The 25,651-nt window shown below is 54.9% G+C and overlaps 3 protein-coding genes across 7 annotated transcripts in view; 1 reads left to right on the forward strand and 2 right to left on the reverse strand.

Annotated features, from left to right (window-relative positions):
* Positions 1-16,922, forward strand: ANKRD52 (ankyrin repeat domain 52). Its single transcript, XM_019742280.2, has 28 exons — positions 1-169; positions 487-570; positions 1,033-1,111; positions 1,316-1,386; positions 2,425-2,625; positions 3,103-3,190; positions 3,330-3,472; positions 3,742-3,954; positions 4,224-4,302; positions 4,609-4,723; positions 4,914-4,996; positions 5,105-5,222; positions 5,422-5,490; positions 5,669-5,809; positions 5,890-5,970; positions 7,166-7,277; positions 7,483-7,554; positions 7,842-8,043; positions 8,295-8,382; positions 8,458-8,575; positions 9,122-9,341; positions 9,526-9,613; positions 9,721-9,804; positions 9,901-10,046; positions 10,266-10,348; positions 10,542-10,624; positions 10,810-10,901; positions 11,331-16,922. Exons 1-28 carry the CDS (start codon positions 143-145, stop codon positions 11,579-11,581), a joined length of 3,231 nt encoding a protein of 1,076 aa, XP_019597839.1. The 5' UTR covers positions 1-142; the 3' UTR covers positions 11,582-16,922.
* SLC39A5 (solute carrier family 39 member 5) lies at positions 16,883-22,483 on the reverse strand. 2 transcript variants are annotated; one of them, XM_019742282.2, is made up of 11 exons: positions 22,417-22,483; positions 21,020-21,372; positions 20,340-20,523; positions 19,388-19,550; positions 19,055-19,224; positions 18,686-18,826; positions 18,212-18,308; positions 17,954-18,124; positions 17,692-17,772; positions 17,391-17,581; positions 16,883-17,144 (listed from the first exon to the last, which is right to left on the reverse strand). In XM_019742282.2, exons 2-11 carry the CDS (start codon positions 21,301-21,303, stop codon positions 17,001-17,003), a joined length of 1,626 nt encoding a protein of 541 aa, XP_019597841.1. In that variant the 5' UTR covers positions 21,304-21,372; positions 22,417-22,483; the 3' UTR covers positions 16,883-17,000. The 2 variants fall into 2 exon arrangements, with proteins under 2 accessions (XP_019597841.1, XP_074181669.1); XM_074325568.1 differs by lacking the exon at positions 22,417-22,483 and adding an exon at positions 21,694-21,821.
* The window catches only part of NABP2 (nucleic acid binding protein 2), a 6,086-nt gene continuing 2,851 nt past the window's right edge, over positions 22,417-25,651 (reverse strand). For 2 of the 4 annotated variants that reach the window (XM_019742293.2, XM_019742291.2), the window contains exons 5-7: positions 25,402-25,483; positions 25,247-25,310; positions 22,680-23,209 (exon numbers count right to left, since the gene is read on the reverse strand). In XM_019742293.2, coding sequence (XP_019597852.2) covers positions 23,010-23,209; positions 25,247-25,310; positions 25,402-25,483 — 346 coding nt within the window. In that variant the 3' untranslated portion in view covers positions 22,680-23,009. Of the gene's footprint in view, positions 22,484-22,679; positions 23,210-25,246; positions 25,311-25,401; positions 25,484-25,651 lie in introns of those variants that run through there. The other 2 variants (XR_012493946.1, XM_019742292.2) reach the window with 2 other exon arrangements.

Genomic DNA, 25,651 nt, shown 5'->3' on the forward strand with positions numbered 1-25,651 from the left:
GCCCGCCCCCCGGTAGGCGGGGCCGCGCTCTCCCCGCAGCAGCAGCAGCCGCCGCAGCCGCCGCCTGGGCCGCCCGGTGTCCCCGGTGGAGCCGCTGCCGCCGCCGCCGGGAGCTCGATGCGGACGGAACCCGGGCCGGGCCATGGGGATCCTCAGCATCACGGACCAGGTCAGCCCTCCTGCCTTTTCCCGCCTCCTCCCTCCAGGGCCGGTCGCCGCCGCCACGCGAGCCCGGGGATGTGCGGCCTAGGCTGGGCCCAAGCCCGGGGCTCCCGCGGCTCCCGCCTCGCCCCATGCCGCGCTCCCCTCAATTGAGCCGGTGTCCTTGGGGTCCTGGCGACCGGCGGAGACACCGCGGGAGCCCCCTGCAGCCAGGACCCCAGAGCGGAGCCCGTCCAGCGATGCCTCCCCCAAACCTGGTGTCCCCCCGCCCCCCCTCCTGGGTTCCGCTCTGGCTCGTTCCCTGATCGCCGGTTCTCCCTGCAGCCGCCCTTGGTCCAGGCCATCTTTAGCCGAGATGTGGAGGAAGTGCGTTCCCTCCTCTCGCAGAAGGAGAACATCAATGTGCTGGTGAGTTAAGATCAGGGAGGATGGCGAGCCCGTAATCTGGGCCCTGGTGTTCTGGACCCCTCTCCACCAGTGGGGCGGCTCCGTGTCTCCTTCGTTTGGATGAGGCCGTAGCTCTTTCCACCCCGGGATGGGCACCTGCTCTACCATTAGGGATGGAGAACAGATAGGCTCGGAGCACAGATCGGGGAGGCTGAGGATGCCCAGAAACGGTGTTCTCTTCTGAATCAACAGTGTCTGCAGCGACCCCTCCCCTCTTGAAAGGAGGAGACTGCTTCGCAGGCCCCTTGGCCCTGACCCCCTGACCCCACCCTCCCTAGGTGCTTGCAGTGACCCAGGATTGGGATTTAGGAGGCTGCAGAACCAATGGGAAGAGGTTGTGGGGAGAAGGCTGGGGCTCTAGGACTTGGGCTGGGGTCCTCCGTAGTTCACCCCCACAGCCACTCCTCTTTTTCACCCTATCAGGACCAAGAGAGGCGAACCCCACTGCATGCTGCTGCCTACGTAGGCGATGTCCCCATCCTCCAGTTGCTACTGATGTCAGGTGAAAGTGGGGAGCTGGAAGGTGTGGCACCTAGGGAGTGGACCTGAGGGGAGGAGCCTCTTTTTTCATATCCAAGGATTGTTCTCTGGTGCTTGGTCCAGGCGAGGCTACATACAGCTCCATCCCAATTCCCTGGCCTGATTACCAGCTTCCTTCCCTACCTCTTTCCACCTCCCCTCAAAAGAGGACATTATATCCCCACAGGTGCTAATGTCAACGCTAAGGACACACTGTGGCTGACCCCTCTTCATCGTGCTGCTGCCTCCCGAAATGAGGTACAGGTCTCCCGCCTCTTTTCACCCTTCGGAAGATGATGAGGTGGTTAAAGGTGAAGGTTAAGGGTTGGAGAGTCTCATTCCTTTACCTTGCAAGTTGGTCTACTCCGGCTAGGGAGAACACCAGCCCTTGGCCCCTCCCTCCTATCCCTAGAACTGGCTGGTAAGGGGGGGGCTGAGTGTTGCCAGCTAATGTGACGTCAGGGGAGAGCTTAACAGTGGGCTGGCAGACTGCAGGGGGCCCTGCTGCCAGGCCTGAGTGACTCATCCCTCCCTTGGGGGGCTACCTTGGAGTCTGATCCCCCTCTGGGCACTGAGATTTGTTTCCTTGTGATGGAGGGACATGGGTAGTGATCTGTTGCATCCCAGCCCCTCAAACAGCATGAAATTTGACAGCACAGGGGTCAAACATGCCTCATCAGTTGAGTCCATCAACCCTGAAGAGTGGGGAAGGTAGACCTCCCTCTTGGTTAGGTGGTCACTTCCCTGGCTCCAGCCAACAGGGAAGGGGTGGGACAGGCCAGTGGAAATGGGGTAAGTGGTGATTAGGGGGGCCATTTTAGCTTGGCTTTTGGAGAGGAGCCATTATCTGTGTTCTTACCTAGGTAATGGAAATGATCTTGTTGCCTATGGAAGGGCTGAAGGAAGCTGTTAGGGGCATTAATGTCACAGGATTGTGTATCTCTCCTAGGAGCAGTGAGGGCTTGGGATCCTCTCCGTGCATGGATTTGTTTGGTAGTGGCTGTGTGTGGGGGTGAAGATTTTCAGGGTCTGGGTTGGGGGGGTGATACTAGGTGCCTTGAGGAAGAGAAGGGATTCATGATTTCCTTAGCAAAGTGGGAAGATTTTAAGCTCTAAGAAGATCCAGAAGATGGAAAGTAGGTATTAAGAGGCTAGATATGTTGGAAAACTGAGAAGAGACTGTGTTGGGGGAGGGGGAAATGGGGCCACATGTGCCATGCTGACCTTGTTCTTCCTTCCATTTCTGATGTTTTACCTCCTGTTCCCCCTCTGTCATCTCTCTTATCCCCTCAACAGAAGGTGCTGGGGCTGCTGCTGGCACATTCAGCCGATGTGAATGCTCGGGACAAGCTGTGGCAGACACCTTTGCATGTGGCTGCCGCCAACCGGGCCACCAAGTGTGCTGAGGCTCTGGCGCCGCTGTTGAGCAGCCTCAACGTGGCTGACAGGAGCGGGCGCAGTGCCCTGCACCACGCAGTGCATAGTGGGCATCTAGAGGTGAGGACCTCGCCCAGTCTATGCCTTGCCTCCCCTCCTTCCTACTCACCTTCCCTGGCTTCTGGGCCACCAGGCCTCAGTAGGAGCACGGAATGAATGGGCAGGTTGGGTTGAAGTTCTTGACTTGGAGTTCAAGAGGGTGGTAAACTGTCTGGAGTTGTATGGAAATGTTAGTGTATATGCCTTTTTGTGAAGTGACAGCCATGTCTTTCAACACATTTTCAAAGACTTTTCAAAAGGGTTTAAGAACCAGATCACGTGAAGAGACCTCCTTGAGTTTTGACTCAAACTTCCGAATCTGTGTGGAATCTCCTTAGTGCCTGCTTCCTCTGTTCCCTCTAGTTCTCCAAATTATTCTGCTCAAGAACAAGGACATTAGGCTGCCTCGGCCTTTTCAGAGCTGAGGGCTCTCTGTTCTTAGGTACATTGAGGGCATGAACCTGGCTTTGAACAGGTGTCTTTCATATCCCGATACAGACGGTGAACCTGCTCCTCAACAAGGGAGCCAGCCTGAATGTCTGTGACAAAAAGGAGCGGCAGCCTCTGCACTGGGCAGCTTTCCTAGGTGAGAAAGGATTCACAGGAAGAGCAGGAATTTGACACTTAGGATTCCTGGGGGCAGGGAGAGGGGGTTGCAGCCTTCAGAGAGAGGCACTCAGGGCCTGAGAGTTCACCCTCCTTGAGAGCATCCTGTCTCTTCCTAGGGCATTTGGAGGTCCTGAAACTGCTGGTGGCACGGGGAGCAGACCTTGGCTGCAAGGACCGCAAGGGCTATGGGCTGCTCCATACAGCTGCTGCCAGTGGCCAGATTGAAGTGGTGAAGTACCTGCTCCGGATGGGGGCTGAGGTCAGGGTGCTGAGCACGGGGGCTGGGAGAGAAGGGCAGGGAGTTGGAGGTCAGAGTCTGTTACGGAGATATGAAGGTGTGGTTTGGGGAGGCATGGAGTATGTGGTATGAGGATCTGAATAATACTTACCTTAAGTAATAGTGCCTTTAGTCTTTTGGGTCAAGAACCTGAGGGGGCTGAGGCAGTCATTGGATCTCTGGGATTCTTTAGGCTGTCTGTTTAAACTGATACCTCCCTTACCCCTTTACCCTCACCCCTGGAAATCCAGATCGATGAGCCCAACGCTTTTGGAAACACAGCTTTGCACATCGCCTGCTACCTGGGCCAGGATGCTGTGGCTATTGAGCTGGTGAATGCAGGAGCCAATGTCAACCAGCCGAATGACAAGGGCTTCACGCCACTACATGTGGCTGCAGTCTCCACCAATGGCGCGCTCTGCTTGGAGCTGTTGGTCAATAATGGGGCTGATGTCAACTACCAGGTGCCTGAAGGGGATGAGGCTGAGCCCAGTGGGGAGAGGAGCCTGGCCCTGGGGGTCCTGACTATATCTTCCCTTTTGGGTAACTCTCTGGGGGAGTTGTCCACTTGCCTCCTGGGTTGATCTTGCCAGGGACCTAGGAGAGAGTGGACTGAGAAGATGTCCATATGACCACACTGTCCTCAGGGATGTGTCTTTTGTAAGGGGAACCAGGCATTCTCTGTGCTGTGCACTCACAAAAAACAAACAAAAAACCTGCCATGTTTCCACAGAGCAAAGAAGGGAAAAGTCCTCTGCACATGGCTGCCATCCATGGCCGTTTCACCCGCTCCCAGATTCTCATCCAGAATGGTATGGACTCGGGAGACTGCGCTCCCTTCTCCTCCCCCAGAGAACTCATTTCTAGAAACCCCTTTCCTTCCTTATTCTACCTCCTATCCCATCTTCCAGTCAGGATGGGGACTTGGAGCCCTGAGCTGGGCCCTGTGGAAATGGCCCTGCTCTGTCTGCTCCATCCCTAAGGCTTATAAACAAGATAACATGTAGAATGCTTAGCCTGGCACCTGGCACATAGTAAGCACCCAAATGGTAGCTAACTAGCGTGAGTGGTCGGAAGCCTAAGGTTTGTCTGAGTTTGTGTGTGTGCATCCCCCTCAGGCAGCGAGATTGATTGTGCTGATAAATTTGGGAACACTCCACTGCATGTGGCCGCTCGCTATGGACATGAGCTTCTCATCAGCACCCTCATGACCAATGGCGCGGATACTGCCCGGTGAGTCAGGGCCCCTAGCCCCACGTCTAGGCTGCCTCAGATCTGTACACATCGCTCACATCAAACATGGAGCCACAAAGAAGCTTGCCAAAGGGAAGCTCACGCTCTTTTAGGCTGGTGGTGGGCCACAAAAAGAGGTCTATAACTGGTCCCTCCTTGACCCAAGGACTGAGTCCCAACTTCTCCCCAGGCGCGGCATCCATGACATGTTTCCCCTGCACTTAGCTGTTCTCTTTGGATTCTCTGACTGTTGTCGTAAGCTTCTTTCCTCAGGTATGTGCTGGCCGGTTGGGGGTTGAGCAGGTGTGCCCGGGAGCAGAGGCCTTTCCCCTCTCTGCTCAGTGCCCTCAGATAGGAACTGTGGCTGTTCTGGCCCTGCAGGTCAGCTGTACAGCATTGTATCTTCACTCAGCAATGAGCATGTGCTTTCAGCTGGGTTTGACATCAATACGCCTGATAACCTTGGCCGGACTTGTCTTCATGCTGCTGCTTCTGGAGGGTGAGTTCTCTTCCCTCTCTCCCAGGCCTTCAGAAGAGAGATGGGCCTTCCTTTCCTGCCCAGATCTGTCGCCTTCTCACAATAGGAGCAGTCACAGCAGAAAGTACTGTCTAGTTCCATCCTTCCTTAGCCCCTCCCTGCACCTGTGGCTTCTCCTTGAGGTTCTCACTCTCTTAACCCTCGTCCTCCTTCCTCTTAGGAATGTTGAATGTCTTAATTTGCTGTTGAGCAGTGGAGCTGACTTGAGGAGAAGAGACAAATTTGGAAGGTGCGTTGATGTGCAGGCGTATACATGGGAATTGTCTGGTTAGAGACAAATGATAGAGCAAGGGTTGGGGAGTTGGAGTATTAAGTGAAGAGAATATCACAAAGCAGCTTTTGGCAGCCCTTCTGGGTGCATTTGGATCTTTCCATGATGCTTCTACCCACCCTCTACTTCTCCACAGGACCCCCCTGCACTATGCAGCCGCCAATGGCAGCTACCAGTGTGCTGTCACACTGGTAACTGCTGGGGCAGGTGTCAATGAGGCCGACTGTAAAGGCTGCTCTCCCCTCCACTACGCCGCCGCCTCCGACACCTACAGGAGGTGAGACTCCCACTTAGGCCCTCTCAACCCCACTCACCTCCCTGAGCCTCCCCCTGATTTCTTTACTCTCCCTCCCACAGAGCGGAACCCCACTCATCTTCCAGCCACGATGCTGAAGAGGACGAGCCACTGAAGGAGTCCCACAGGAAGGAGGCCTTCTTGTGAGTAGCTAAAAAGAACCCCTGGGAAGTGCTTTCCCAGCAGTGCTAACTCTGGTCGTCTTATTCTCCCACCCACTGTGAAACCCACCACCAGACTTCTGCTGCTGTGCTGTCAGTCAGCCAGCAGTGTGTTTGGAACACTCTTAAGTTTAGTCCTGGACTAAGCATTGTGGGTAAAGGCAAAAGTATGAGACATAGTTCCTCCCTTTAAGGGACAGATGGTCTTGAGAGGATCAGAAAAACCAAACACACAAAATCATTTATTTATTCCACAAGCATTAATTGATTACTTATTAGGTACCAAGCACTGTGCTAGGTACTAAAGATAAAGGATGAATTACCCCAAATTTCTGCTCTTTGACAGCCATTAATCTGTTGAGAAAGATAAATAAAAGGGCACTTATATACGTTCTAATGTAAGCTGTTGATAACGGGAGACTGGGCACGGAGTATATGGGAACTCTGTACAATCTTCACAATTTTTCTGTGAATCTAAGACTGTTCTAAAATAAAAGGTTTATTTTTTAAAAAGGGTACTCAACAATCCAAGAGGATCAGTGTGTGACTTTTGGCAAGTAACTTAACCTCTCTGTGCCCCAATTTCCTCAACCATAGTGGGGATAAGTATCTACCTCATAGAATCACTATGAGAATGAAACGATTTAATGCGCATGAAGTGCTTAGAACAGTCCTTGACACATAGTGGTGCTAAGCACGGTGTTATCACTACTAGTACAGCTACTAAGCTATGCGAAGGGTGCCAAGGGAGTAACTGGGAAGCTTGGGGAAGGCCTCACAGAGGAGAGGATGCTGGGACCAAGTTTGAAATGAGTAGACTTCTACAGATGGCCTGGGAGGAGAAGGCCTTCGCGGCAGGGGAGCGCGTGCCTGGAGATGAGGGGAGAATGTCAGTCAGCAGCAGGTTAATAGCTGGTACTCGTGCTCTAGGTTCTCGAGGAGAGCGTTCAAAGGATAAAGGAGGGCACTGAAGCCAGAGTGGTGCAGGGCGGACCTGGAGGAGGGGTGGCTCTGGAGCTGGGCTTTCATGGGCAGGAGTTAGCCTCGCTAGAGCAGAGGCTGGGTGTTGGCCGCCTAGGCCTGGAGGGGCTTTCTTGCCCCTCTCCTTTGCCTCTCCCAGAACTATGCCCTCCTGGACTAGGCCTGTCCCCACCTCACAGTCTACCTCTGCCCCCAGCTGTCTGGAGTTCTTACTGGATAACGGTGCAGACCCCTCCCTGCGGGACAGGCAGGGCTACACAGCTGTGCACTATGCAGCCGCCTATGGCAACAGACAGAACCTCGAACTGGTACGTGTGGGATCTGCCCCAGGATGGGGGAGGCAGGGGCAGGGTACACAGTCTACTTTTATGTTTGTGGATTCTGGAACCAAGGGGTGACTGAATCAGATGGGGTCTCTTAGATCAGAGGCTCAGGGGATTACTGGGGGTGGGAGGCAGGGATGATATCTCGGGAGTTCCAGAACTTCAGCGCCTGGTGTCCTGTCCATTGCAGCTCTTAGAAATCTCCTTTAACTGCCTGGAGGATGTGGAGAGCACCATTCCAGTCAGCCCTTTGCACTTAGCTGTGAGTCCCATCCTTTTCCTCCTGCCTTCCTTGCTGCTACCTGCCCCAGGTCTGCACAAGGTGTACGCACCTGTGAATCTGTCCTTGCCTCTGCCTTCTTGTGGGGATATGGCAAGTGGGCAGTGGTCTGGAGAAGGGATGGACAAAGTGCAGATTAGGGGCCTGAGGGACCTGAGGAGCTCGTGGGGAACTCTACTGCCCAGAGTTTCCCCATGGGCCTCAAGAGCAGAGTGGGGCAGTGTTCTGAGCTTCTGAGCTACATCCGTTGGTTGCCTGCACCCCTCCAGGCCTACAACGGTCACTGTGAAGCCCTGAAGACACTGGCTGAGACGCTGGTGAATCTGGATGTAAGGGACCACAGGGGCCGGACCGCGCTCTTCCTGGCCACCGAGCGAGGCTCCACTGAGTGTGTGGAGGTGCTTACGGCCCACGGCGCCTCTGCCCTCATCAAGGAGCGCAAGCGCAAGTGGACACCCCTGCACGCTGCTGGTTCGTACGCCCCTTAGGCTGTTTCCTCCCCTTCTCACACCAGACCTTGGAGACTGGTCCCCAATCCCTCCTGAATGGGATTGGAGTTGGGAGTAAAGTGGGATAAGGAGGATGGAAAATTCCTGTCCTGATACGGAGCTCCCAATCCCCCTGCCCCAGGTCTTCCCATAATCTCCACCCTCCAATCATTTGGCCTTGACCTGGCCTCTTCCCCCCGACCATGCATTGACACAGGCCCCCTTCCCTCCTAGCTGCCTCTGGCCACACTGATTCCCTGCACTTGCTGATTGACAGTGGGGAACGCGCTGACATCACAGATGTCATGGATGCCTACGGACAGTGAGTGTGGGCCGGGCTGGGTGCACATTTTCCCATCCCTGCCGGCCCTCACCCTTTGTCCTGCCCCCTCTGTAGAACCCCACTGATGCTGGCCATCATGAATGGCCACGTGGACTGTGTACATCTGCTGCTAGAGAAAGGATCCACAGCTGATGCTGCTGACCTCCGGGGCCGCACCGCCCTCCACCGTGGGGTGAGTGAGCTGCTGGGTGGTTTGCTCACAGCCGGGCCTGGACATGGGAGCACAGGACATCAGACTCTCTAGCACGTGGGCCAGGATTTTGTGCCCAGGGCCTTCCTGGGCTTCACTGTGTTTGCTCCAGGATCTCCCTTATTACCTTGCTTTGTAATCATATGCACTACCCAGACGACCCCAAGATACCCTGCCAGCCCTGTCCCTTTGGATAATGCTGCCATTACCCTGGTTTTTTCCACCATCGCGTGTCCTAAAGCTGCCTCCTCCTCCATCCCACGGGATTCTATCCAATTGATCCCTTAGTTTTCTTTTTACTCTGTATCCTCTCCCACTCCAGAGTGCCAGGAGTCACTCTTGCTCTCCTAATTGGCACAGAGAGTGAAGGAAGGAGATGCTGTTCCCTAACACTTAGAATCATTGCTGTAACGACTATGTGTGGAGCCCTCGATGTGGTTCTGCCTTCTGGGCTAGTCCCAGGGACTGGGTATTGAAAGGGAAGGGAGTGGCTCTTCACCCCTCCTCCCCACCCCGTGGCCCCCACAGGCAGTGACTGGCTGTGAGGACTGCCTGGCTGCCCTGCTGGACCACGACGCATTTGTGCTGTGCCGGGACTTCAAGGGCCGCACACCCATTCACCTGGCCTCGGCCTGCGGCCACACTGCAGTGCTGCGGACCCTGCTGCAGGCCGCCCTGTCTACAGACCCCCTGGATACTGGGGTGGATTACAGTGGATACTCGCCCATGCACTGGGCCTCCTACACTGGTAAGTGTCTGCGGCCTTTCCAGACCAGGACACGGGACTGTGTCCAGACTAAGGATCAATGGGTTGAGGGAGGGACCTGGTTTGCTCCGCATCTGGAAGTGGAATGGAGCGTCAGGAGGTGGACAGGACAGACGTAGGGAACCTTGTTATTTCTCCCCATCACCACTCTTCCTTGCTCATACAGGACATGAAGATTGTCTGGAGTTGTTACTTGAACACAGCCCGTTCTCATACCTGGAAGGAAACCCCTTCACTCCTTTGCACTGTGCAGTGTGAGTCCCTTCCTGCGCCTCAGCCCCTCTTAAGGATATGTGACCTGTGCCTAGCACAGGCAGTGCACTGCGCTTGCCCCTCCTGCTGAGTCTTCTTCTTCCCCCAGAATTAATAACCAAGACAGCACCACAGAGATGCTGCTGGGAGCTCTGGGTGCCAAGATTGTGAACAGCCGAGATGCCAAAGGACGGTGAGTGGGAAGGAGCCTGCGTTGCCTCTCTGGCCTCCTCTTTCTGCCCAGGCGGAAGAGCCTTCCCCATCTCACTGCTCTGACCCCACTCCATAGGACCCCTCTTCACGCCGCTGCCTTCGCGGACAATGTCTCTGGGCTCCGGATGCTGCTGCAGCATCAGGCCGAGGTGAACGCCACTGACCACACTGGCCGCACTGCGCTCATGACGGCGGCCGAGAACGGGCAGACCGCTGCTGTGGGTGTGTAGGGGCCGTGTGTGGAAGGGAGGAGCTCCTCTTGGGTTTTTGCAAGATGGGTCAGCCCTTCCTGTGGGGTTCTGGAAACAGGAGGCATGTCTTTGGGTGTTTCACCTTCAGCAGATGGGATGCAAAATATATGCACATCGGAGGTTGGAGAGCCAAGATGGCTGCTGCTCTGGGAGGAAGCGTCAATCCCTCTCTGTCCCCTTTGTCTTGTAGAATTTCTGCTGTATCGAGGGAAGGCAGACCTTACTGTGCTGGATGAGAACAAGAATACTGCCCTCCACTTGGCTTGTAGCAAGGTACTGCCTGGAGTGGTGGAGGAGGGCTGCGAGGGCAGGACGTGATGAAGGAGGCTGGGGCTGCCTTGATGGGAGAGAGGGCTGAAAGAGAAGTCAGGACCAGCTAGCCCGTCCCCCTGCCACCCTGCCCAACTCCTCTATGCCTGTCATGCTTCCACTTCACAAGTCTCTATTCTCTATTTCTCTCCCTCAGGGCCATGAGAAATGTGCCCTCATGATCCTGGCAGAAACCCAAGACCTTGGCCTTATCAATGCGACCAACAGTGCGCTGCAGATGTGAGTGCCCAGGGCAGGGGCTCCTGGCTGGGGGTGGCAGGGGGGTGAAGAAAGAGCCACCTGCGTTCCAGGGGCTCTCTGGCGCTCACAGTCTTTGTTCAGCGCCCTTGTTACTTTGGCTGGGGGTGGAAGGGCAGCTTGGCATCCCATTGACTTCCTGCTTCCTCTCTTTCCTTTCTTCCAAGGCCACTCCACATTGCTGCCCGGAATGGTCTAGCTTCTGTGGTGCAGGCCCTGCTGAGTCGTGGGGCCACAGTGCTGGCTGTGGATGAAGAAGGTGGGTGGGGCCTGGAGCCCACCGCCTCTCCAGGGTTTGGGGTCAGGGACATGCTTGAGGAGGTGACTTCTTAAACTTGCTATAAACTGGATTTTCTTCTCAAGGGGACTCTTCAGAGCAGGGACCCAACACCAACACACTAGAGTCTCTGAGGGGAGTCTGCTGGAACTAGGTGGGGCCATCAGGGTCATCAGGAAGACCCTCCGTACCCCTCAGCATTCTGTCCCCCATGCTCTGCCCTTTGCCGCACACTTCATCAGTCTGCCTGTTGGCTTCCCTGGGTCCTCATGGCCCTTGACTTCTGGCCATGCTTGGTGCTTGCCTGCCTTGGTTCCCTCCACAGATAAGAGAGCTCAGGGCCTGTGGGAAAGGGAATGGGGCCCCAGAGATACCGAATCCCGTTCCTCATTTCTCGCCCTTGTCCTGCAGGTCATACCCCAGCACTGGCCTGCGCCCCCAACAAGGATGTGGCAGACTGCCTGGCCTTGATCCTTTCCACCATGAAGCCTTTCCCACCCAAGGACGCTGTCAGTCCTTTCAGCTTCAGCCTGCTCAAGAACTGCGGCATTGCAGCAGCCAAGACGGTGGGTGGCTGCGGGGCCCTGCCCCACGGGGCCTCCTGCCCCTACAGCCAGGAGCGGCACGGCGCCATTGGGTTAGATGGCTGCTACTCTGAGTAGCCCCCCTTCAGTGTCCCTCTCCCTGCCGGTGGCTTGATATCTTATTCTATTTATTTAGAAAAAGTCTATACATTTAGGGCACTTTAAAGGAGAACACGACTGGTTTGGGGGGCGGAGGGGGAAAAAAGCACTGGGGAGCAGCTGCTCACCCCTTTGCCACACCATCCTGGCCTGGCAGGGGTCTGGGACTGACAGGGCGCACCCCAGGCCCTTGGTACCCCCAGGGCAGCCCCTTCTGCCAAGTGTCCCAAAATGATTGCTAAATGCCTGGCTCGCCCTCTCTTTTACCCCATCTCTCAGTTCCCTTTTTCTGCTGCCAGCTCCCCCAACTCTTCCCTCTAACTCTCCCTTCTGTGTCCCCTGCCCCTGCCCCTACTGCCAGGCAGATTCCCTCTTCCATACCCATCACTGCCTCCCTGCTCGGCCGGCTCCTCCATCCCGCAGCAGTGAGAAGCCTTAATTTCTGGTACTGTGTGAGCACTCTGGGGGTGTTCCCCTCCCCCTTCAGGGGCAGCTAGTGGATGAAGGGGGAGGGTATTTAGCACTGGGGCCTGGAGCTTTTCCCCCACTTCTGTACCCCATCACCCCTAAAGTTCAAATGCAAAACACTTGAAGCAGCAACTACTGTACCTGGGCCCCAATCCTGCACTCTCCCCTGGCTCCTCATATGCAAATCAAGGGCTGGTTCTGCCCCCACAGCCTGCCCCTCCCTGCTTCCTTCCCCCTCCTGGCCTGGCCCCCTAACCACGCACTTTAACCTTGCTTCTTTCTTTTAACTTCTTTTGGGAGAGCAGAGCCTCTGGCCATTGCCTCCCTGGCTTTCCTCTCCCTTAACTTTGAGGCTTGTCATGAATTTTTAAGTAAGCATTTTTATCCTTTAGGGGAAGAAACAAATTAATTTCCTGCCCATTTCAAAAACCACAGCCCTAGTCTGTCCTATGTGTTTCAGGCATGTGTTGGCATGTGTGTGGAGGGAGGAGCTGTGTTCTTCCTCCTGTGCCCCCCAGTCCCATAGTTCCTTTGTGCTCCCCGTCTGCCACCACCTTCCATTATGTCTAAGAGGACCCACTGCCCCCAGTCACTCCTGATCTGAAGCCAAAGATGGTGGGAGGAGCAGAGCAGACTAGGCACCGTCACTACTAGGGACCCAGGCTTCCCCTCCAGTGTGAGGATGAAGCTCTGATCTAAGGAACAACCAACAGATACTGAGGCTTGGTCCCTGCCTTCCCGGCAGCAGGGAGAGATGGGATTGAGCTCGGGGCTGCACTGAGAAGATTCCTCAAAGTGGCACCCCAAAAGCCAAACTGGGCCGGAGTGAGGAGGGGGCAGTTTTTTCTCTAAATGTAGCATTGAATTTGGCCCTGGTCCCTTCAAATGCCCTGTCCATCTATCTCCTAGCTAAGCCTCCTGGACAGTTGGACCCACTCCCACTCCCGTAGCCCAGTGTTCCTTTCCTCACACTCAATACCTCAGCCAGGGGCCAAGACACAGAACTTGAATAGAGGTCATGCCCCCTCCACCCCCACAGTGCATCCTTGCCCAGTTTGGCTGCCATCAGTATTGTCCCCTGAGAACTGGACAGGCTTCGTTTACACAGTAGAGGGTCTCCCCTGGGGGATCCCTCAGTCTTCTGCCCCTACCCATGCTTGCTTTATTCACAATCTTGCCCACTTTTCAGTTGTGGCCCCTGCAAATCTTGCCACCCTTGCCAAGGGTGGGCTAAGGGGAGGGGAGGCATCCCAGGGCCCCTCCATCCCTCACGAATACCCTTAACCATACCTCATGCTCGTTCCCTGATTCCTGGGGGTTTTGTCCAAGTCCTTCATTCTTTTTATCATGGTCCCTTTTTGTCCTCTCTCTGTGTCTTGCTTCCCCCACCCCTCAGTTCCTAAACCATTTCAAAGCTTCCAAATGACCATTATTGGTGAGAAGGATTGTGCAGCTTTTTAGTTTTTATTTTTGTTTTCAAAGCCAAAGGGCCTTGCAACGCCCCTCTTGCCCTCCTCCCTCCATACCCTGTCCTCCCCTATACGACAATCAATGTGACCTCTCTTAAGGGCTGCAGCCCCCCACCCTCACCCTGCTGGTTCTGCAGAGCTTGCCCCCTAACTTCAATTCTCTCTCCTGAAATCTTCCCATTCCACCCCTCCCTCTCATTTTGGTGCTGGGAATTAGGTGGTGGGGGGCGGGGGAGCTGGGACCTCCCGAGAAGAAGACTTGGGGTATCAGTCGTGTTCTCCTTTATCCACGTTCGGCGATGACAGGAAGAATTGGAGTATTTGTCAGGAGCCCCAGTGTTTTGCTAGATGAGATTTCTGGTGGCTGCCTGCTCCCTGCTGCCTCTTCAGCACACCGTCAGCAGTGCTGGGGCAGGTGGTGGGGCCTCCTTCGTCCCTCCTCATGTGGCTGTGAGGAGGGTGGAGGACAAGCAGCCTCCTCTCCTTATGCCAAAGGAATTCCCACACCCCACCCCGGCTTCTCCAGCCCCTAGGATTTTTTGAAACATTTTGACCATTCTCATGGCCACTGCATATTTATTTTAATGTTAAGATTTTTTTTAAAAACCTCTTTGACTTAAACGGGTGTGGAGAAGTAAAACAGGCAAAATGCCCCCCAATATTCAGGGGGTAGGGTGGGGAGGAAACCTCTCCTTCCCTTCGCCCGCCCTCTTTCCCTCTCCCTCTCCCCACCGCAGCTCTAAAGCACTTGCTTCAAGTAATAAGCACTTTTGAGAAAAAGCCTATTTTGAGTGAGGACCTGGGAGCAGCCCCAGGTCCCAGCAAAGGAGACAGCGAGGGCTACATAGGAGACAGGGAAACAGACTAGTGAATCAGAGGGCGAGATGGAAAGAGCCAGTTTTTAGTTTCTGATTTTTGGGGGACATGTTTCTGATTGGGCGGTGGCTTTGGTAGGGTTGTGTACTATCCTTCAGAAAAACAAATGGCACAAACTGTGGGTCCCAGGATGGACCAACAGACCCAGGTCACTGCCACTGTTCAGATGAGACTGACGGGCCACCTCCCCCACCCCGGGCCCCCTGAGCCATAGGACTGCTGAAAACCACTGAATGTACAGCCCAGGTTGGGGTGGGGAGCGGCCCCTGGGGGAGGGGGCTTCTCCTTTTGTTTGGTGCTGTGGGGGGTGGGAGAGATGAGACTGAGGGACTGCCACCCTACTTAGACATGTGTTCCTTGGGGTGGAGGGGCTGAGAAGGGCCCGCCTCCCTGTCCAGCCCCAGCCACGGCCCCTCTTCTTTCCTCATCCCTATCCGTTTTGACTGTAAGTCCAGCTCACCTTTGCCTTCAATATGTAACCAAAGGAAAACTCAATACTGTTTCCACCGCTGTCTGCCCACCCAAGCACCTTTTTACTCCCTGGACCTAGAAGGGGAGAAGAGGCTGGGGATGCAGGGGGCGTGGGGCCAGAGTGAACGGTTCTACAGCTGTATCCACAAAACCTTCTCTGGGGTCTTGGAAGGGGCCCTGAGAGGTGGGGTGGGGCCAGGCTGGAAGGCTGGGAGCAGGCACACTCTGGATCTTGTGCACATGCGTGTTTCTTCGTCTGAATGACTCCCGTGACTGTGCTCCAGCAGGGAGGCCCCTTCCTCTATCCCTCTCCGCCATTCTTCACCCTCTCCCTCACCCAGTGTTCATTCCCACCTCCCCTTCCCACCGCAAAGGAAAATAGCCTTACAGACCCTAGCCCAGAAACCCTCCTCCTGGGGCAAACCAGTGTGGGGCCCCATCCTGCCTAGTTTGAACCCTACCTTGTAAGAAGGAGGGGGAAGGAGCAAAGCAGCCCCTTCCCCCTCGTCATGGTGGCTCCAGCCTCCATGGCCTTGACCCACATTGGGCAAGGGCGGAGGTGAGGAATATTTGAGGACCAAGCCCAGTGGTCTGGGAAGAGGGAGGTAGAGAGGGAAGGGTCTGACTTGAGGACTCCCACCTCCCAACCCAACCCCTAGAGAAGCGACCAAATCCCAGAGACGGGAGGACGCTGGGTGGGGAGGGTCTGCTCTATGAATTACTTGAAGGTACTGACTCCGAGGCTGCTGTCGCCCACTGAGGTGTGAGGGGGACACTGTCACCGCGTGTGGGAGGCAGAGGGTGGCGGCTGACCAGAGAGGATCTGCCCTTGGCCCGCCCCCACTCCTGCTAGGCCCCCAGGGAAGTCGGGGAGAGCCTTCCCCTCCCATCTCCATCCCTCACTCTGGGCACCCTCTCCAATTGCACTAAAGTAGCTGTTGTGCCAGTCTTACCCCCACACCAGGGTGGGGTCTCTGCTTCCAGTCCTTTCTTTCTGTCCCACTGCCTCTGCTCCCGTCCTGGACAATCTCCTTGTTCCCTATATTCCTGGATAGCTCAGCTTTGTATGTGTGTGTTTGGGGGTGGGGGTGGGTTCCAGCTGGAGTGGGTTTGGTAGGGGTTTGGGAAGGGCTAGGGGAAAGATGGAGGATGAAATCTCCTACCCCCTTCCTCGACTCCAAGCCACAGAAGCCTGGGAGGGAGGGTACCTACTCTCGCTGCCTGCCGTGTGTCTTGCAGATGTGCCAAAATGGGGGTGGGTGGGAGGGGAGGGTGCCTGGCAGAGCGGCCCCCAGGGTGGCTCTCTCAAAGCAATACAGTTCCTCCTGCCTGGGGGACGGCAAGACAGGGGAGAGGGTTGGGTTGGGGACCTGGGGGTTCCCTGTGTATAGCTATGTATATTCAGGGGTGTTCTCTGTCTGGTACCCGCTGTGGGCGTCTATGTGTGTGTGGTCCTCCCCTTCCCCATGCCCTGCATGACCTGTGATGCTGCAGACACCACCATCCTGTGTGCAGGGGTGTGTTGGGGGCACTGAGGGGCATGTCCCATGTCCTGTTGCACCCTCCACCCTGTGACCCATGTACTCGGTTGTAGGAAGTAAAGAGAACTGAGCACAATTCACTGGATTCTAGTTGAATCTTTCTCTAAGCAATTTTCCCTTTCCTTCCCTTCTCCCTGCCTTGGATCCACCTGTGGTGCTAGCGTTGGGGTCGGGGGTGTTTCATGCTGGTGGGCAGCAATAAAGGGCAGATCTGCCCAGAGGCCTGTATCCCCAGGGTGCTGAGGGTAGCAGGAAAAAGTGGGGACCTCGGTGCATTGCCCCACCCCTCCCCCTCCTCCCTGGGCTAAAGCACAATGCTCTCCCCGAAGATTGATGCACCCTGTACCCTCCATGCCCGACTCTTGTCCTCCCCCGACCTGCTTGGAGCCCTCCCTCCTGCCACATCCTGGTTTTCTATGCTGTTTTGGTGCAAGTACAACTGTCGTAGTCATGGCTTTGGGATGGGTTCTGTTTATTAAAATCCTATTGCTCCTACTGGCCCTGTGTCCCGCCTCCATTCCTGTGGTTGGGGGGGAAGGAAGGGCAAGCTGGACGCCTTTCCACTGGCCCCCATCAGCCATCAGAGACCAGGGGCCGTAGCTGCTCCTCCAGCAGGGCTATGGTGAGCATGAGGCCCCCCCCCAGCAGCAGCCCCAGGCCCTGCAGCAGCACTTCGAGCATAGAGAGGGGCTCAGGAGGACGCAACAGGGCGGGTAGCTGAAAGAAAAGAAGACTGTCAGGATCCTGGCATTGTCTCTGTCCCCTAAACGCCATAAAAGTGTCAGGAAGCATCAGCAGCCCCGCCTGAACGCTTCCAGGCCAGTTTCTCAGACTGCGGGCCTGTGGCCAGCACAGCACCCTCCCAGATGGTCGTTGGTGGAGGTGGAGGGACTAATGCTTCCCTCTCCTCCACACCCCCTCCCCACTTCCCTCAGTTTCTCTGCAGCACCCCACACCTCTCACCATGTCCACAAGGGCCACATAGAGGAAGACCCCAGCAGTGACCCCAAACACCCAGGGAGTGAGGGGGACGGGGCCCAAACTGAGCCCCACCCCCAGGGCTGCACCCCCCAGCCCCAGAGCTCCAGACACCAGGCTCAGCAGCAGCAGCCGCCGAAAGGACAGCCCTGCCCGGAGCAGCATTGCAAAGTCACCTGTTGGGAAGAGAAGACAGGGTAGGAGGAAGTAAGCCAGGGCTGCCCTTCACCTGTGTCACCCCACCAGCCTCCAAGTTCCACCCCAACCCCACTCCCACCATTCCTACCCAGTTCGTGGGGCAGCTCATGACAGAAGACCGCTAGGGTAGTGCTGAGGCCACTGGAGAAGCCATGAGAAAAGGCAGCACCTGGGGTTGGCAGAATTAGAGGTGGGCAGTCCAGAAAAAGCTCCCCCTCTCCCTCCTCCTCCCGGGGCAGGGCCTACATTCTCTCTGGTGCTCTCATCTCCCCGCTTGCTGGGAGCCCTCTCCTAGCCCCAGCCAATGACTAGAAGCCTCTGACCTGCCTCCCTCAGTCCCCTCGCCTCACCTATGGCCAGCCCATCAGTGAGGTTGTGCAGACCATCTCCCAGGAGGACCATCCATGTTATATCGGCATCACCACCACCCTGGTGACCATGACTGTGGCCTTGGTGCCCAGGAGGGACTGGGGCTGGTGTAGGCTGGCTGTCCTGCTCCGTGCAGCCCTGAGCCCCGGCCTCTGCAGAGAGAAGGGCAAGGACAGTGTTGGTGGCTGCAAGGGAGGCTGGGAGCTGGGAGCCTACTTTTCCTTTTCCCCTCCGGTCACCTGGCACTGCCTGTAGGGGTTGAAGTGCCATCCCACTGCCATCCTCCAGGTCCAGGTTTGGTGTTCCGAGATCTTTTCTTTTTTGCCCGCAGCATCTCTGAAATAGGAAGGTATCTGTCTTGGTGGAGGAGGCAGCAGTGCCAGAGGCTAAGGAGAGACCAGGCTACCAGCTGGGAAAAGCAACACCTGGTTCTGTTTCTGGCACAAGGGGATGTTTTCTTGGCCTCTACTCTCTTCCCAGGTTGGCACCTCCCTGTTTCTTGTTGCCTTGAACTCTGAAGAGGAGGCTGTTCAGCCAGAAGTCCTGGGTTTATGCTGAGGGGCCCGACCCAACTCCCTGTTAGTGGTCAGGGCCTGCAGCCAGGCAAACAGCTGTGCCAGGAGCACGCGCGGCCCCTCACCTCCTGGCTCATGTGCCAGTTCTTGGCTACGACTCTGGTGTTGGCAGAAGGAGGAGAAAAAGGTGTCACTCACTGGCCTGAGCCCTCGGCGCCGCAAAAGCCCTAGCACGTTCTCCAGCATGAAGAGCAGGAAGAGGCCGCCAAGCACTGACAGCCCTGGACCCAGATCCTCTTCTGGTCGCCAGCTAGGTCCGGCGTGCTGCCCTTCTTGTGCCTGACAGAGAGGGGGTCAGGGCAGACCCCGGAGTCCCAACACCCCACTGACATCCCCCTCCTGGGTGGGAGGTGGCACGCCTTCACTCATACACTCTACTAGAAGGCAGCTTGCGGGCTGACGGGTGGGGGGGGGGCGCCTGGGGTTGTCCTGTGACTGGGACCACCTCGGGTACGAGGGGGCTGTCCACCAGCGGGGCCAGGGGAACGAGGAGGGGGCTCCACGTACATGCGGCAGCAGGTGGAGCAGTGCGTCCCCACAAAGAGTGCCCACAGCTAGGGCCGCCAGGAAGCCCAGCAGGGGCCGCAATAGCCGAGATCCCAGGAGCCGCAGCAGCAGCAGGGAGAGGGGAGCAGGGAGGCTGAGCAGCAGGACGGCCAGGGCACTATGAACCAGGGCTGGGGAGAATCGGGCTGAAGTTAGGCCAGGGCTAGAGGGAGGGGCTCACAGACAGATATGCTACAAAAGGAGGCAGGACTCCAACGAACCCCCTTCCTTGGCTTGGAGCCCACTCCCTATTCAGGATTCAGGGTGCCCCACCACCCACTCTCACCCACTGACCAGATAGTAGATCCTCTGCAGGGGTTGGGGCCGGGGCCTGGATGCAGACGCGGCTGTCGATCTGATAAAGCAGGGCCGGGCACAGCAGAGCAAACTGACGAGGGGTCAGCGGAGCAGCGGGGCTCAGGCCAAAATTGACCAGCAGCTGGGAGCCATTCAGACACTAGGGGAGTTGAGTTGGGAGTCATACATGGGCCTGTGACTCAGATCTTTAATGTCTGCCCTTCCATTGCATAGACTCCTGGGTCTCTCCCAGGGTCCCTGGTACATCAGGGACTAGGGACAGGTATCTATAATCAGTGTGTTAATTATTGTGAATATTTAATCCAATGCAAATATTCAAGACAATGCAGGTTGAGCGCTAGTGATCGTTGCCACCGTCTCCCTCCCTCGCAAGCACCTGATGATGTCATTGATTTGGTCATGGAGTTGATTAGACAACTAGAGCTCTCTAGTCCAGAATCTTAGAAGGGAAAAGAACCTGAAATGCCATCAACCTTCCTCTCAACAGCCCTGTCACATGTTTATCCAGCCTTGGCTTGAATGCTTCCTGCGATGGGGCACTCACTCCCACCAGGCCTGCTTCTGGTTAGCTTTGGCTGCCCGCTGGTGTGTTGTGGGACAAGTTCACTGTCTTTCTGGATGAAGAGAGCCATCAGCTCCCTGCAGGTCTCCTCTCCAGATAACCAATCCCACAGCCTACCATGGGCTGCTTCTTTGGTTTCTCTGCTTTGCCAAGTGTGACCCCTAAATTGGGTGGGTCTTGGAGTTCTGGGTGTGTTTTCTCTGCTTTGAGACTAGAGGGAACATTTCATATTGGAATAACGTACCCTAAGACCATATCTGGACTTTTCTTTTTTTTAAGTAACTGTATCAGATTACTGACTCTAAACACTTCATGCCATCTAAGTCTCATGGCTCCTTCCCCCTCTCAAGCGCTTATCACACTCACATCTTCATTCAGATGGTCAGCTAGTGAATGGTCCAGCAGCAGAAGCCTGTGAAAAAGGTCCAGGCCCGAGGGGGCTGGCCCATGGGGTGGTGCTGGGGCCTTTGGCTCCTCCAGGTCACCCCACCCCGAGGGACCCAGAGGCAGCTCAGCCCAGACATCCACATTCAATTCAGGGTCCTGTGTCCTAGAACGGATGGATGGGATAGCAAGTCAGACTTGCCCATGTTCTCTGAGAAACCCCCTTGAGAGGCTGCCAGGGAGCTTAGGGGAAAAGGGAAGACCAGTCAGTCCCTGGCTGGAGTTCCTGGGATCCAGAAACCACGGACTGTTAGTCCTGGGAGGATCTGAGAATTATCAGTTTATAGGTATGGGGGGTATGGGGGTGAGAGGAAGCAGGAATTGGGGGACAGCCAAAAATGCTACAAACTGGGAACCAAGTCAGGCTGGAGACACTGAGCATTGAGACTAAGAGCAAGGAGATGAAGGGCCCAGGATTTGGAAGAGGAGAGAATTAGAAAGCAATAGAGGCAAATGGGATTGAAGGCATACAAGGAATCAGGTTCTGAAAAATCTGTAATCCCAGGAGTCTGATTTTTGGAGCCAGGTCATTTAGACAACTGGAGACTGAGCTAAACACAGCTTGGATGTGGGATTTGGGGGTGGAGGAAAGGGTCTAGTACCTGTGTGTGGAGTTGTATTCAGCTGGGGATGCAGCCGGACCAGCCGGAGGTCCATGATGTCCCAGGCGCAGCCCCTGAACACGGCCCAGCCCCAGGCTGTGGAGAAGCCTGGCAAGGCCCCCTGCGGTCAGCGTGCCATTCTCCCCGTACAGGCCGAACAGCTGAGCCAGGTAATGGTTCTGCTCCTGCTCAGCGGGGCCCAGGTTGGGGGCTGAGCCCCCTCCCCAGCCCAAGGCCACACACATACACAGGCCAGTCAGCAGATGACTCATTGGGAGCCCCATTATTGGTGGGAACTGGTCAGAGGCTGTTTCCAGTTTCTATTCCTCCTGGAACATCCTGAGGATGGTGCCCTGGAAGAACAAGGAGGAAGGGTCGGGGCTCCTGCTCTGCTGTCCAGCCGGGGCCAGAGGGGATCCCTCACTCATATAGCTCCCCCCTTAAATCCAGCAGCAGCCCCCATCCTCCCTCCCCAGTACCTCCCGCTGAAGCAGTCTCCTCGTTTGCCAGTTCCTAAAACACCTTCCCTCACCCACAGTGCTCCCTTCATCTGATCTAGAGCTGACAGTCCTTTCCCTGTCCTCTAAACCCCGGTCCTCAACCTTGCCCCACCTCTCTATCCCCCCTCAATGCCCAGGACCTCATCCCCACTGGTAGCCTACAAGCCCCGTCACCTCACGTCCCCGTCAGGCCTTGCAGTGGACACTCAGGTTCCTGAGTCAGGGAGGGGAGCCAGGCTCAGCCTCCAGGTGCCCAGGTGGAATGGAGGCCACGTCAGATGGAAGGTTGGCATGCACAAGCCCCCCCTTCCCAGCCCACCTGCCTTGGGGCGGGGTCAGGGGCGGGGCAAGTGTGGGAAGGCTCACATGAGGAGTTAATGGTTCACTGGTCTCTTGGGTGGGGGTCAAAGGTCAGTCTCTGCTGGGGCCCCCAGTAGGGAGGGGCCACCCTCTGCCCCTGGAAAAGCCACACAGCTAAGGAGAGTCTGAGCCTGCACTTCTCTTTGATACTAACCCAGTTGGTATCATTTTAACCTTTCCCTGAATATACTCTCACCCCAACTACCTTACTTCTGGCACTGGGCTTCATTCATCTCCATCCCTATCCCCACATTCCCTGGGGAAGTCGGGCCCTAAGCTGTATCCCTAAGCTGGAGAGAAAGGTAAAGAGGAAGATAAATGGCCACCTCAGATGCATGGGGAGAAATTGTTTTTAGCAATTCGTCACCCCAGAAGTGTAAGAGCCAGAACTCTGAGAATCCACGACCAAGAAAGGGGAAGCTCTGGTGGGAAGAGAGAAGAAGTATCTGGGCTCCCCTCAGATGTCCCACATGGTTTAAGATCAGGGGAGCACAGTCTGATTGGGGCGATTGGTCCAGGGGTAGAGGTTGGTATTACCTGACAGCAGGAGACAGAAAGGACGCCGAGAGGAAGGGGGACACAGCCTTCTTGGTTCCAGCTGTGGCTGGGGGGGGAGGCAGACAAGCGGGCAAGGGTCACCTGCAGGGAGGGGGCAGGGGAGGGACACTACCTTAAAGGGGCAGGCCTGCTTTGCTAAGACAGTAACCTATGTCCCCTCCACCCTCTAGGAACACCCCACCTTCCCAAACGCCCAGCTGTTAACCTCTTCATTTTCCCACCAAAAGCAAAGGAGTCCAGGATAAAGTGGTAACATTTATTAGGAAGGAGGGATTCAATTAGACTTCCACATCACACACGCACAAGAAACAGACCATAATGGCCATTTCTAAAGAGGAAGGAGGGCAGGCAGAGAGCCCAGGATCCCAGGGGACAGGCAGCTTCAGCTGGACAGGAGGGTGAGGATGGGCTTGGGGGGGAAAGCCACTGCTCACCACCCCTTCAGTGAAGTTTAGTGACTAAAATACTGCTACCTACCCTGTTCCCCCCAAACCAGCAGCCCAGTAGAAGGCTGTGTTCTCTAGCAGACACTTGGGTTATGGTTGGTAGCAGGAAGGGAGAAGAGTGTCTTGCTATCTCTTGCTGCTCCTTCGGGTTTCTTTGCCGTTACTGACAGGGTTGTTGGAGGGGCCAGGAGGGCCAGCAGGTGTATGGTTGGGCTGGCTTCGGGTAATCCGGGTGCTGGGGGGGTGGGAGGGAGTGTGAGGGGGGTGCGGGCCACCACCAGGACCTGGTGGGGTGCTCAGTCCATTCCCGTTCTGGCTCTCAGAGGCTAGTTGTGGGAGAAGGGGAAGAAACACAAGAATTAGAGAATTAAGGTAGGAGAGGGGTCCATCCCAAGGCATCCTCCCATGCCCCAGACAGTAGTGCAGTCTTCTTTAAACACAACGTGAATACCAACTGAACCAAGTGCAAAGAGTGCAGGTTGTATAAATGGAGTCCCAGAGAAAAGTCAAACAGTCATTTTCGAAGTTGCTACGTGAACCCTAGTACAGTATTTTTCTCTTTTATTCATCTCTGTAGTATTGGGAGTCAGGCCTAGAATTAGCTGTTTAGTTCTAGGCTCTAGGACGTCTGACAAAATGCCCCTTTACCAAAATTGACTGTAAAACTGGAGAAGCCTGGGAAGTAGAAGGGCCTGAAGTTTCTGTGTTATAATAGAAGAAGGACCTTTAAAAAAAAAAGGTATGGTGTGTATCACGATGACACATGTTCATTTTGGAGAATATAAATAAGAATAAGCAAAAAAAATATTATACATACTCTCACACCCTCAAAATAATACGTAACATTTGTGTGTATATTTTAAATGTTTGATAGAGCCAGGTATGTGAGATGACTTCCTGAGCTCCCATAACTGTGCATGTCACTATCACTGCACTCACTACAGTGTTTTATAATCATCATCTGTGTGACTCTCTCCTTCATAGACTACAAGCTCCTAAAGGCAGATGCTGTGTTTTATTCCTTGGCATTCCTCGGCATTCCTCATCTATAAAAGTTTGTTAAATGAAGGCAGAGGCCTGCCTCTCACATACATAGAGCACTATGAATCCTAAATGGCGTAGGAGTCATAGGCTAGTGCTTCTCAGACCATATCCTGGTTAAGCCCTGATGCTTCACCAGACGAAGATATCTGCAGCCAAAACTGAAGAACAATGCCCTTTCCTCAACTCACAGAAAAAGTTCAGAGAGTGTACAGAAAGTCAATGTTAAGTTTTTAATGCCAGACATGTTTTTTTTTTTGTTGTTAAGCCTGTTGTACCAACTGGAAGAAGACAGAGTGAATAAACATCTGGCAAATGAATATCAGGAGCAAACAGGCTTAAATGTACCTTATTTAAAATATTTTTATAAATTATGTAGTTATGGAGATCTGAAAATATGTAATAGTCATATTTTCAGTTGAAAACATGGATGCTAATTTTTGTGGTGGAATTAGATATAATTTCACGGTGTCTCCAAAAAACACATGATCCCCAGTGGTTCTGACACAAACAATTCTGAAAACCATGGTAACGGGATGCAGACACAAACTGAGGAAGAGTAGAGGCCGCCTGAAGTCTAGTGTCCCAGGGAGAAACCTAAAGCACAAATCCGAGGCCAGAGAGAACCAAATACCCAGGGAGCAGTAGGGTCAGTTGGGAGATGACCCAGAAGAAGAAGGAGCATTAAAACCAGGTTCTTGAGGAGAAGCCAGGGGACGGAGGAGGTGGTATTGGTGAGTGATTCTAATCAAAACCTGATGATTTGCAGTAAGGCCCCAATTCCTCAAGAGACCAAAAGCAAGGGCTTGAAGTACATGAGATGGAAGAATCGTAATCCTGAGGGCCAAGGCCGAGAAGCAGGACCTTTAATTTCAAGAAGAGTGGTGACTCCAAAAAGGAACTATTTAGTGCTCCAAAACTCTGTAGTGTGGACTTCATGTTGGTCATACAAGTAAAACCATGTATTACAATTATATAATAAGTAAAAATGGGCAAGTGGAAAGGGAAACGTGCTGCCATAGAAGAAGCAGAGAGAAACAGCCAGAATGAAGGAGTGCTATCTTTGTGGAGAAATCGTCCTCATTTTTGCCTTTGAGTGGTAGTGGCAAAAGGGTCCCAGAGCTCTAGCAGTGAGAAAAAGGCCCCCAAACCTTTTCACCACAGGGACTTGTAAAAGAACTGGGAGAAGAATTGGGATTGGGTGGAATGGGATATATTGAGAGAAGAGAGATTTAGAAAAGGGATGAGGGCAGTGCCATCGCTCCAGGCTGGGAAGAGGAGAGGAGCTAGGCAGACCAGCAGATGGAAGGGCACAGGTTTACCTGGAGAAGCGGCAGGGGGTCCGGTGGTAGGCTGGGGAGCTGTGGGGCTGCTGTCGTTCTGCACCTGAAGGCACAGATTACACACTCAGACCTTGCTCCCTACCCTGCTTCTTTTCCTGACCTGCCCTCTCCCACGTCAGGGCCATAGGACTCACCGTTTTGTTGGGTGCCTGTTGGGCGCTGTACTCTGGGTTGGGCTCACTGAAGTTAGGAACCTCAGAATAAACCATACAGAATCTGCAAGGGGAGAAAGTGGCTAAAGGCTCAGACCCATCCTTTGGGCCACTGCTGGAGGCTTCAGAAAGGTCCAGATATAGGCACATGGACTGCTCACCCTTACGCTGCCTCCTTGCAAACTTTAAAACGTCCCCCGGTTGGCCTGGTGTTTCTCTATCCCAATCCCCA

This window comes from Rhinolophus sinicus, linkage group LG02 (assembly GCF_036562045.2).
Source record: "Rhinolophus sinicus isolate RSC01 linkage group LG02, ASM3656204v1, whole genome shotgun sequence".
Taxonomy (NCBI): domain Eukaryota; kingdom Metazoa; phylum Chordata; class Mammalia; order Chiroptera; family Rhinolophidae; genus Rhinolophus; species Rhinolophus sinicus.

Bases quoted from the DNA above. Each gene is read 5' to 3' on its own strand.
- ANKRD52 (XM_019742280.2), top strand. From the start codon at position 143: ATGGGGATCCTCAGCATCACGGACCAG. The intron at 1,112-1,315 runs GTGAAAGTGGGG...ATATCCCCACAG, and splicing joins CCAGTTGCTACTGATGTCAG to GTGCTAATGTCAACGCTAAG. The intron at 3,473-3,741 runs GTCAGGGTGCTG...CTGGAAATCCAG, and splicing joins TGCTCCGGATGGGGGCTGAG to ATCGATGAGCCCAACGCTTT.
- SLC39A5 (XM_019742282.2), bottom strand. From the start codon at position 21,303: ATGGGGCTCCCAATGAGTCATCTGCTGACTGGCCTGTGTATGTGTGTG. The intron at 19,551-20,339 runs GTGAGTGTGATA...CAACTCCCCTAG, and splicing joins CTGACCATCTGAATGAAGAT to TGTCTGAATGGCTCCCAGCT. The intron at 18,309-18,685 runs GTGAGTGACACC...TTCCTATTTCAG, and splicing joins GGCGCCGAGGGCTCAGGCCA to AGATGCTGCGGGCAAAAAAG.